Here is a 12,349-nt window from a genome sequence, read left to right as displayed (position 1 = left end):
TAACATATATTACTACTAGCCAGATGTAATATTGATTTGATAGGGGTCTCATAATTCATATATCTCTCCGTTCGAAAAGACGTGATTGTCAAAATACGACGTTAGAATGAGTGAGGAATGATAGGGAGTGACAGAGCACGTGATCCAATGAACAACAACTCCCATGAGCCTACGCTCTTTCCCGACGTCATCAATGTACGTCTTATGTTATTATTTTGATTGATTGACCCCTGGTGGCCAAAAATCCCATACTGTACGTTTAACCTATCTCACCTAATATAGTTTTTACTGTTTGGTGTATTTCGCTTTTGATATATTTAATTTGTGGGGCTTTTTTTATAATAGTTCGCTTTGATTAGACTACCTAGTTGTCATTGGAGAGAGACTATTACAATTTGTATACAATGCCTGAAACAAACCACTACAAATGTATCTGTGTTTTATAAAATCGGTTTGAGCGCACCCTAAAGAGAGCAGCCGAAAAAAGGAGCGCAGATGGAGGAAAACAAAACTAGAGGTATTTCGTATTGCTTGGCGGAAAAGTAACATATCCTACAGAAAAGCATTAAAAACTGCTAGATCTGATTACTTTTCTTCTCTTTTAGAAGAAAACAAACATAACCCCAGGTATTTATTCAATGCAGTGGCTAAATTAACGAAAAATAAAGCCTCAACAAGTGTTGACATTTCCCAACACCACAGCAGTAATGACTTTATGAACTACTTTACTTCTAAAATCGATACTATTAGAGATAAAATTGCAACCATTCAGCCGTCAGCTACAGTATCACATCAGACAGTGCACTATAGACCACCTGAGGAACAGTTCCACTCATTCTCTACTATAGGAGAGGAAGAATTGTATAAACTTGTTAAATCATCTAAACCAACGACATGTATGTTAGACCCTATACCATCTAAGCTCCTAAAAGAGGTGCTTCCAGAAGTCATAGATCCTCTTCTGACTATTATTAATTCCTCATTGTCATTAGGATATGTCCCCAAAACCTTCAAACTGGCTGTTATTAACAGGCGACAAGAAAGTCGACTGGAAGTTGAAGTTGGCTGCGAGCTGCAATCTTGTAGCAGAACTTCACTTGCGTTAACATTCCCATTGACTCCCATTCATTTTGGCGTCACTTTGACAGCGAATAACTTTACATCTGAGGCATTTAAAGACTCCATTTGTCCATTATTTATTTCTAAAGATACACGACAATGTATAAAGGGCCCCATTACCTTCTATGTTACATTATGGCCCCGTAGAAACAGTTTTTGTAAAAAATAGTCTAACGATTGCGTCATAACCACTCGACTCTCTGTCGCATTACCGTACAGACAGGAGGAGAAGCTCGCAGGCAATTAACTTAATATGGCGTACTGGAGTTACATTTTAAAATACTATACAAAATAATTAATCAGAATACTAACTCCTGCTCACTCACGCCAAAGAACTCCCCGCTCAAGCTCGCCGTCTCTGCAAGATTAACGATGGCAGTTTGCACGCACAGCTACTAGAAGATTTACATCTGTCAGACAGGTTGCTGACGTCGTAAAGCTTCGTTTGAGTCTGCGTGCCAGAAACGGAAGTGCTAAAAAACGCTAAAAATGGGCTTCACTTGTCTCAGTTGAGTTCCAATGGGGTCGCTGTGTCCATTTCTTTTACTGTCTATGGTTATTAAGCCTCTCATCAAAAAAACACAACTTGACCCCAAAGAACTAGTTAAGGGGGGGGGGGGGGGTAAAATGCTATTTCATGCATACTGAGTTTTTTACACTGTTAAAGAGTTGGATTCCCATACTAAACATGGACAAAGTTTCAAAAATTAAGTTGTACGTTTGAAGGAGTATTTTTGTTCCAAAAATACTCCTTCCGGTTTGTCACAAGTTTCGGAAAGTTTTTTTCGAGTATGGGTCTGTGTGACATTAGATGGAGCTGAATTTCCTTATATGGGTCCTAAGGGCACTTCTGCCGGAAGAGCGCGCGCTCCCGTATAGCAGACCAGAGACATTCACTGATCAGAGCAAGAGACCAAAATGTCACAAAAGAAGTGTGTTTTTGGTTGCCAGGGCAAGACAACCCTGCACAGATTACCAAAAAAAAAAAAAAAAACAGCATTAAGGGACCAGTGGATGGAGTTTATTTTTACAGAGCATCAACGGAGTTGTGCAAGTGTTTGTGTTTGTTCCCTGCATTTCGAAGATGCTTGTTTTACAAACAAGGCCCAGTTTGACACCAGATTTGCATATCGTTTATTTCTTAAGGATAATGCAGTCCCAACAAAAAAGGGTCACGATCGTGTGTTGGAACCGCAGGCGGTGAGTAAAACTGCTTCAAATATCTCTGTTTTGTTAACTTAGCTATCGGCACGTAAGCACATCAAGTAAACAAGATGCGATGTTGTCATCAAACTGCACTTTCCACATGTACACCTTAAAAAAAAGACGACATAAAGTGGAACTTAGTAATTTTCCAAAACCGCTAAGCAAATACATACAGGTTCAATACATACCACATAGAGATGTCCTGCTGTAGTCGTTGCTGCTGCTGCTCTTGTTCAATTTCAGCCTCGGGATCTGATTCTGGATCATAAATATACGGCTAAATCTGACTGTTAGCCATGGTTTGTTTTGGATGATGTTTTTTTCCTCACGGTAATGTCACAGCTTCCAGCTCTCAACACAAAAGCTTACTCGCGCCCGTGATTCTTTAGCTCCGCCCACACGTCACGCCTCCAGCCGCTCGTGTTTTTCCGGGAAAAAACGGTACAGACTATCTTTCTCTTATAAATATAATAAAACTAAAGACTTTTTGGAGTTATGAAGGATGCAGTACTACTCTATAGGTACTCAAGATTAACAGGATATCGAGTGAAAACAAGCATTTCACCCCCCCTTTAATTATAGACCAATCTCGAATCTCCCTTTTCTGTCCAAGATATTAGAAAAGGTGGTATCCTCATAATTATATTCCTTCTTAGAGAAAATGGTATATGTGAGGATTTCCAGTCAGGATTTAGACCGTATCATAGTACTGAGACTGCTCTCCTTAGAGTTACAAATGATCTGCTCTTATCATCTGATCGTGGGTGTATCTCTCTCTTAGTTTTATTGGATCTTAGTGCTGCGTTTGACACAATTGACCACAGCATTCTTTTGCATAGACTTGAACACTTTGTTGGCATCAGTGGAAGTGCATTAGCATGGTTTAAATCGTACTTATATGACCGCCATCAGTTCATAGCAGTGAATGAAGATGTATCTTAACGATCACAAGTGCAGTATGGAGTACCTCGAGGCTCAGTACTAGGGCCGCTACTCTTCACGCTTTATATGTTACCCTTGGGAGATATCATCAGGAAACATGGTGTTAGCTTTCAATGTTATGCTATGATACTCGGCTCTATATTTCTTTGCGGCCCGGTGAAACACACCAATTTGAAAAACTAATGTAATGCATAGTCAATATAAAAAAATGGATGACAAGTAATTTCTTACTGCTAAATTCAGAAAAAACAGAGGTGTTAATTATACGACCTAAAAACTCTGCTTGAAATAACCTAGAACACTGTCTAAGACTTGATGTCATGTTCGGTGATACAAGAAACACAGGAGAGATCCAAGTGCAGGTAAGAGGTTTATTGAGGGGCAATCCAAAAGGGGTAAACAGTCCAGGCAGGGTCAAAACCAGGATATCCAATAAACATAACAAACAAAAACAAGAACACACGGCAAGAGCAGACTCAGGAAAGTATCACACATAAGACAAGGACTCCGTGACACAGACTCAGACAGACCGGGTATAAATACACAGAAGGATAATGAGGGAACTGGAGACAGGTGGGGAACAATCAATTAACTAAAGCAAGGAGGAAGGTGACCAAATAAGGGAACAGGAAGTGATAAGGTGACAGACACCGTGGGAACGGAGGACACCTAGTGGAAACCCAGGGAACACAACCCAGACACTGTGACAGAACCCCCCCCCCCCCCTCTACGGAGCGGCTCCCAGACGCTCCACGATAGACAAAACAGAGACCAGGAGGGAGGCGGACAGGTGGAGGCTCAGGGGGAGGGACGGAGGGCCAGAAAATAAAAACATGGGGAACAGGTACCAGAATGAAAACACAACACAGGGAGACCAGGAGGGAGGAGGACCGGAGGAGGTTCAGGGGGAGGGACGGAGGGCCAGACTAACAGAGGGGAACAGGGACAGGAGTGAACACACAAAACAAAAAACAAACAATAACATGAAGCCCCCACAGGGCGGAGCAGAAGACCACCATGTCCGTGTGGTCAGAGCGGAAGCCCCACAGGGCAGAGCAGAAGACCACCACGTCCTTGTGGTTGATGCCAGGGTCCCCCAGGGCGGAGCGGAAGACCACCACATCCTTGTGGTCGACGTCGGAGTCCCCCAGGGCGGAGCAGAAGATCACCACAACCGTGTGGTCCAGGCGGAAGCCTCCCAGGGCAGAGCAGACGACCACCACCTCCTCGTGGTCGATGCCAGAGTCCACCAGGGCGGAGCGGAAGACCACCACTGCCTTGTGGTCAAGGTGGAAGCCCTCCAGGGCGGATCAGACCTCCGTGCGGCCGGACCAGCGGAATGACGAAGCTCTGGTAATCCTCTGGTGTTCTTACTGGACTCCAGAAGATCGGTGTTGGCCTGACTCCTTTCGCGAAGATCATTGGTGACTGGCACTTGTTTATGAAGATCCCCGGTGACTTGACTCAGTCCTTGACAATCACCGGTGACTTGACTCTGAAAGGTCAACGGTGACCAGCCTTGTCTCTGGAAAGTCCATGGTACCTAGCCCTGACTCTGGAAGGTCAGCGGTGACTATTCCTGACTCTGGAAGGTCAGCGGTGACTAGCCCTGACTCTGAAGGGTCCACAAACACCTGACTCGACTCTGGAGAGTTCACTGTAACCTGACTCGACTCTGGAGGGTCAACTGGAACCTGACTTGACTCTAGAGAGTTCACTGGAACCTGACTCGACTCTAGAGAGTTCACTGGAACCTGACTCGACTCTAGAGAGTTCACTGGAACCTGACTCGACTCTGGAGGGTCCACTGGAACCTGACTCGACTCTGGACTGCCTGTGGAGATGTGAGGTGCCTAGGCTTCGGGCACCGCCTCTGGAACGGCCTCGGGCACCGCCTCGGGCTCGGGCACCGCCTCAGGAATGGCATCGGGCACCGCCTCGGCCTCTGGAACAGCATCGGGCACCGCCTCGGCCTCCGGAACAGCATCGGGCACCGCCTCGGCCTCCGGAACAGCATCGGGCACCACCTCGGCCTCTGGAACAGCATCGGGCACTGCCTCGGCACCGGCCACCACCTCGGCCTCCGGAACAGCCTCGGGCACCGCCTCGGCCTCCAGAACAGCATCGGGCACCGCCTCGGCCTCCGGAACAGCATCGGGCACTGCCTTGGCCTCCGGAACAGCATCGGGCACTGCCTTGGCCTCCGGAACAGCATCGGGCACTGCCTCGGCATCGGGCACCACCTTGGCCTCCGGAACAGCATCGGGCACCGCCTCGGGGACGGCAGCGGCCCGGTCATCTTGTGCTGTGGCTCTGAGCTGGCGGCCATCTTGTGCTGTGGCTCTGGACCGGTGGCCACCTTGGGCATCGGCGCTGGGTTAGCGGTCATCTTGTGCTGTGGTGCTGGGCTGGCGACCACCCGGTGCTGTGGCGCTGGGCTGGCGGCCATCTTGGGCTGTGGCGCTGGCTCAGCAGCCATGACGTGAACCGTCTTGGGAATCTCTAGGATCTTTGACGGCATCTTGAAGTAATCGAGAAATGTGTCAGCGGCCATCTTGGGTGTTGGCGCTGAGCTGGCAGCCATCTTGCACTGTGGTGTGAGGCTGGCTTACATCTTGCCTCGTGGTGTGGGGTTGGTGGCCATGCACCGCAGCGGCACTGGGTTGGCGGCCATCTTGTGCTGTGGCGCTGGACCTGCGGCCATCATGGGCAGTGGAGCTGGCTTTCTCCTTCTGCCCGGGTGAGACGGCTGCTCTGGTCCCTCCCACATGAGGCCCGAGTTGAAGGGGGGCCATGGTGGAGAGCGATGCTGAGCTTCCTCTCGCCCACCTCCTCCTCGGCGACCTCCCCTGGTCCCGCGAAACACGACCAGGTGGGTTCCCTCAAACCGATTGTTTCTCTTCCGCTCGGTGGCTGGGGAAGAAGCGTTAATCGGCATACTGCCGGATCTCAAGGTTGACGGAGTCATTCTGTCACATTCGGTGATACAAGAAACACAGGAGAGATCCAAATGCAGGTAAGAGGTTTATTGAGGGGCAATCCAAAAGGGGTAAACAGTCCAGGCAGGGTCAAAACCAGGATATCCAATAAACATAACAAACAAAAACAAGAACACACAGCAAGAGCAGACTCAGGAAAGTATCACACATAAGACAAGGACTCTGTGACACAGACTCAGACAGACCGGGTATAAATACACAGAAGGATAATGAGGGAACTGGAGACAGGTGGGTAACAATCAATTAACTAAAACAAGGAGGAAGGTGACCAAATAAGGGAACAGGAAGTGATAAGGTGACAGACACCGTGGGAACGGAGGACACCTAGTGGAAACCCAGGGAACACAACCCAGACACTGTGACACTTGATGGTTGCTCTGTCAATTCTTCGTCATCAGTTAGGAACCTAGGTGTGCTACTTGATCGCAATCTTTCCTTAGAAAGCCACGTTTCTAGCATTTGTAAAACTGCATTTTTCCATCTCAAAAATATATCTAAATTACGGCCTATGCTCTCAATGTCAAATGCAGAAATGTTAATCCATGCATTTATGACTTCAAGGTTAGATTATTGTAATGCTTTATTGGGTGGTTGTTCTGCACGCTTAGTAAACAAACTACAGCTAGTCCAAAATGCAGCAGCAAGAGTTCTTACTAGAACCAAGAAGTATGACCATATTAGCCCGGTCCTGTCCACACTGCACTGGCTCCCTATCAAACATCGTATAGATTTTAAAATATTGCTTATTACTTATAAAACCCTGAATGGTTTAGCACCTCAGTATTTGAATGAGCTCCTTTTACATTATACTCCTCTACGTCCGCTACGTTCTTAAAACTCAGGCAATTTGATAATACCTAGAATATCAAAATCAACTGCGGGCGGCAGATCCTTTTCCTATTTGGCGCCTAAACTCTGGAATAACCTACCTAACATTGTTCGGGAGGCAGACACACTCTTGCAGTTTAAATCTAGATTAAAGACCCATCTCTTTAACCTGGCATACACATAACATACTGATATGCTTTTAATATCCAAATCCGTTAAAGGATTTTTAGGCTGCATTAATTAGGTAAACCGGAACCGGGAACACTTCCCATAACACCCTATGTACTTGCTACATCATTAGAAGAATGGCATCTATGCTAATATTAGTCTGTTTCTCTCTTGTTCCGAGGTCACCGTAGCCACCAGATCCAGTCTGTGTCCAGATCAGAGGGTCACTGCAGTCGCCCGGATCCAGTACGTATCCAGACCAGATGGTGGATCAGCACCTAGAAAGGACCTCTACTGCCCTGAAAGACAGCGGAGACCAGGACAACTAGAGCCCAGATACAGATCCCCTGTAAAGACCTTGTCTCAGAGGAGCACCAGGACAAGACCACAGGAAACAGATGATTCTTCTGCACAATCTGACTTTGCTGCAGTCTGGAATTGAACTACTGGTTTCGTCTGGTCAGAGGAGAACTGACCCCAACTGAGCCTGGTTTCTCCCAAGGTTTTTTTCTCCATTCTGTCACCGATGGAGTTTCGGTTCCTTGCCGCTGTCGCCTCTGGCTTGCTTAGTTGGGGTCACTTCATCTACAGCGATATCATTGACTTGATTGCAAATAAATGCACAGACACTATTTAACTGAACAGAGATGACATCACTGAATTCAATGATGAACTGCCTTTAACTATCATTTTGCATTATTGACACACTGTTTTCCAAATGAATGTTGTTCAGTGCTTTGACGCAATGTATTTTGTTTAAAGTGCTATATAAATAAAGGCGATTGATTGATTGATTGATCCTGTGTCATGCTTTCTTTAATCTTTTTTTTTTAATAACCAGTTTTTACCAGCCTTCACAGCCCCATCAGTGTATTTATTATTATAAATGCAAATTTACTTCTGTCACATATTTTATCCTATTACTAAGATTTTAAAGTATCTTCTACAGAGTTAGTCATGCTACATTGAAACAACATGTGAGTTAATTTTTATATTTAAATGAACAGTCTTTTTAAAATGGACACATTTTTCTTTATTGCATTGAGTTAACAGTCAAATACAGAGCTTAACGGTTTAGACAATCTGAGAAAGAACTACTAATAATAAATATAATAATAATGAATATCATAAGTTCAGTTCAGTTCAGTTTATTTATATAGCACATTTAAAAACAACCATGGTTGACCAAAGTGCTTAACAATGTCTAGCATACATTGTGTCTGTTCTTTGACCATAGGCACTGAAAAACAACCTCATCATGTCATGTTTAAGAATGGTGATTAGTGATCCTTTGTGTAAATAATGTTTAACATTTGAACATCTTATTCAAAATGGTTTTTCACATTTTACAACTATTACATACAAAGAAACCCAATTTTTTTTTTGTCAGCCAAACTCTGTTCTCCTGTCGCTTACCGAAGTTAATATCCTCTGAGATATATCAAAGTTAATATTTCAATAATTTAACAACACTCTTTGATGTTGACAGTTCTCTGTTGTGTATTAATAGTAACATGGCGTGCAGGTTAACAAATAACATGTTATCTTTAAGTATGTTTACTGTTTAAAATTATACTCAAAAAAACAATATTGTAGATCACATAAATATTACATTCATTCTAATATGATGATTTATGATCAGAGCTGGAACTGTTGTGGTTGTCAACAGTCTGAGTGAAGTAGGATTTAAACAACAAACGTAATTCTTATTCTTATTCTAAAGAATGCATTACATTGATGGAAAGTGACAGTAAAGACATAATGTTACGAAAGATTTAGATTCCAAATAAATGCTGTTCTTTTGAACTTTCTATTCATCTGTCAATCCTGAAAAATGTAAATTTCCACAAAAATATTGAGCAGCACAACTGTGTTCAACATTGATAATAATCAGAAATGTTTCTGAAGCAGTAAATCATCATATTATTCTGATTTCTGAAGATCATGTGACACTGAAAACTGGAGGAATGATGGTGAAAATACAGCTGTGCATCACAGAAATACATTACACTTTAACACAGATTCACACAGTTTTACATTGTTATAATATTTCACAGTTTTCTTAAGCAGTCACAATGAAGACTTTTAGTGACGATAATAATACTACATAAATATATTACATCAATATAATTTTCTTATCAGCTGGGTTCTAAATCATAACTAAATGACTACAAAATAGGTAAGTGCTTTCATAACCAAAAATGATTAAACGGAAAAGAAATCTGAGATGAATCTGCAGTGTGACCCTTCAGTCTTGATCTCTGAGCACTGAGATGTTTATATAGATCACTTTTGGACAGAGAAGTCTGCTGTAAATGATGGGTTGTGAAGACTTCATGTTTATTTGTGCCAAATTCAAATGCTCACAGATGCTTCAGAAGGAGAAACCATGCACTGAGAGACATTTGAACAGAGTGGAGTTTAGACATGTGCCGGTATTCGGTAATGCGATATAACACGGTAATGGATATGCACGATATTGTTATGGTGGGCACATCTAAATACCATGAATCTGGGTACGGCACAGGAACCAGTTCTGGTAGCACATGACAGGAACAGTGGCGCGCTCCTTCCCTCCGTAGTGCCAGGGTCTTCTCCTTGGGCAAGAGAGAACAACCCTTCAGCCCTTCTAACCGGGGTCACAGTTATTCTTAATTATTATTATATTCTTATATTCTTGTGTGGATCTATTCCATTATCACACTGAAAGAATTTGAAAGTAAACAGACCCTTAATATCCCAAATGGGACAACTCGTTAGCCGTGAGTTGAATCTATCTCTTCAGATCTCCCAATCACCAAGCTCTCCTCTTTGGCCAAACAAGGGTATTACAGGAATAGTTATAGAACTGTTATAGAAGTAAAAAAAAAAATTACGTTCGGGACAAATTCTTGTTGAATGCTGTAAAAAAGCAAATGCTGAAAACCTGTTACATGCTAATATGCTGGCAGGAGTTCAGATAAAGACATCCAGCTTTGAACCATAGTAAAGAGATCATTCATACTAGTGAACTGGATCATGTCGATGAAGAAGAAATAACAAATGAGCTTAAAACTCAAGGAGTAACAAATGTGAAATGAATTATAATCAAAAGAGAAGAAAGAATGATTAAAACGAATACATCAAGAAAGAATTCAGATCAGGTAAGTGTTTCCATAGACCTATATACACCCAATCCTCTGAGGTTTTTCAGTTCTCAAGAGTATGGACATAAAACAGACAAATCTCTTGATTTTTGGTAACAACTGTTTATTGAATTTTCTTCTGTGAACAATAGTATAAAACCGAAAGCAACTGTGCAAATGTAGAACCCATCCCACCCCCCGGTAGACTAAAGAGTAGAGAAGATAATAATAAAAACAAATTAAGTAATATTAATGCATCAAATACAGTAAAATAATATTTACAAAGATTTTAGTAAAGATGAAACAACATTAAAAGATGAATGCCATAAATTAACAGTTTTCACATTAGATCCATGTATACGAGAAGTTGAGAGTTCCATTGAGATGATGTCTAACAAATAAACCGCCCAGATTCATCTGTCCACGATTGACTAGCAGTGAGAGCAGCTAACACTAAACATCTTTGTGAGAGCTGAGATAAAAAAGGTGTGAGAGAGGGGCACTCCCCAAAAAAAAGATCCTTGCGAGCAAATTGGCGAATGCCTATGCCAAGTTGTAACTAGTTGTAAACGTCTTTCAACATCCTATAGCCAACTGTTGGAGCGAGAGGAACCATAGAAGGGAAAAAAAATAATATGTGGGAGAACATTCATTTTAATCACCGATATACGAGCCAGAAGAGAACTTGGAAGACGAGACCAATTTTCCAAATCTGGGGATATTTTGGCTAGAATACTATGATAGTTTTTTTTTTTAAGAATTTCTTGCAGGGAAGGAAAAACATCTGTCCCCAGGTACTTAAAGTTTTGAATCACTGGAATAGGTACAGAAAGGGATCGTCGGACTGCTTGAGCTAAGGGTTCCAAGGATAAGACAAAAGCAGGTAACCCTGACGAGTACCTCGATGTCAAGTCAAGTCACCTTTATTTATATAGTGCTTTAAACAAAATACATTGCGTCAAAGCAACTGAACAACATTCATTAGGAAAACAGTGTGTCAATAATGCAGAATGATAGTTAAAGGCAGTTCATCATTGAATTCATTGATGTCATCTCTGTTCAGTTAAATAGTATCTGTGCATTTATTTGCAATCAAGTCAACGATATCGCTGTAGATGAAGTGACCCCATTTAGGAAGATGTATGAAGAATGGGTCAGAGCAGCCAGAACCTGTGAGAACAGAGGCTGCTGGGCTGCTGGATTAGGGCTGTCACCTTTCGTTCGAAAATCGATTGCACAATCGATCGGACCAACCAAAAAAAGTTTCGAAAATGAAAGTAGGGAATCGATTTTAACCAAATATGATGTAACAAAACTCACAACCAAGCAGAAAAAGAAAATAAAGAGTTCCGAAATGCAGATAGGCGTTGCAAAAGTTAGACAGAAAATACCAGAAAAAATACATTGCACAGCTGGCAATGAAGTACCTGAGTGTCCCTGGGAGCGCGTCTTCTCAACAGCTGGACATATAAAAAACGCTCTGCTCTGGACCCCGAAAATGCTGATCGACTTGTTGTCCTGTTCAATAAATTTGTAATGGCCCTAGCCTTTTTGCACATTCCATTATGCCTGCCTAGTGCCGCCTAGATTAAGTGTCGGTTACGTTCAATAAAAAACACACAAGTAGGGGTGCACCGATCACGATCAGCCGATCGTTAATGCGCATCTGGTCAGTAAAGCCGGTTATCTAATCAGCGTGATTTCACATAGAGCAGCTGTTACTAAACAGAGCCGTTGTTAACTAGCTGCGCAACAGCTAGTCAAGTAACACAAGCTCTGTTTAGTAACAGCTGCTCTATGTGAAATCACGCACCTGATGGAATTTAGCATTGGCTAGCATTGGAGTGGTTTTCAAACATAAAAAAAAATCATTCATCATTCGGGCGGCAGTGGCTCAGTGGTTCATGTAGGTTGTCTACAAACCGGAAGGTTGGTGGTTCGATCCCCGGTTCCACCTGGCCA

General features: G+C 42.9%; 1 protein-coding gene across 7 annotated transcripts in view; it reads left to right on the top strand.

Annotated features, from left to right (window-relative positions):
- LOC127985962 (uncharacterized) overlaps positions 1-12,349 on the top strand; it is a 215,384-nt gene that overhangs the window by 48,844 nt on the left and 154,191 nt on the right. For 2 of the 7 annotated variants that reach the window (XR_008160711.1, XM_052588177.1), the window contains exon 2: positions 2,951-7,020. The exons of 3 other annotated variants lie outside the window; for them this stretch is intronic. Coding sequence is in view for 1 of the 4 variants with exons in the window: in XM_052588177.1 (XP_052444137.1) it covers positions 2,951-2,965 (15 nt within the window). In the remaining 3 variants the exon portion in view is untranslated. Of the gene's footprint in view, positions 1-2,950; positions 7,021-12,349 lie in introns of those variants that run through there. 2 more of the 7 variants (XR_008160709.1, XR_008160708.1) reach the window with 2 other exon arrangements.

The sequence above is a fragment of the Carassius gibelio genome, chromosome B21, assembly GCF_023724105.1.
Source record: "Carassius gibelio isolate Cgi1373 ecotype wild population from Czech Republic chromosome B21, carGib1.2-hapl.c, whole genome shotgun sequence".
Taxonomy (NCBI): domain Eukaryota; kingdom Metazoa; phylum Chordata; class Actinopteri; order Cypriniformes; family Cyprinidae; genus Carassius; species Carassius gibelio.
The sequence above is the reverse complement of the archived record's forward strand: the minus strand, read 5'-3'. Positions and strand labels throughout refer to the sequence as shown.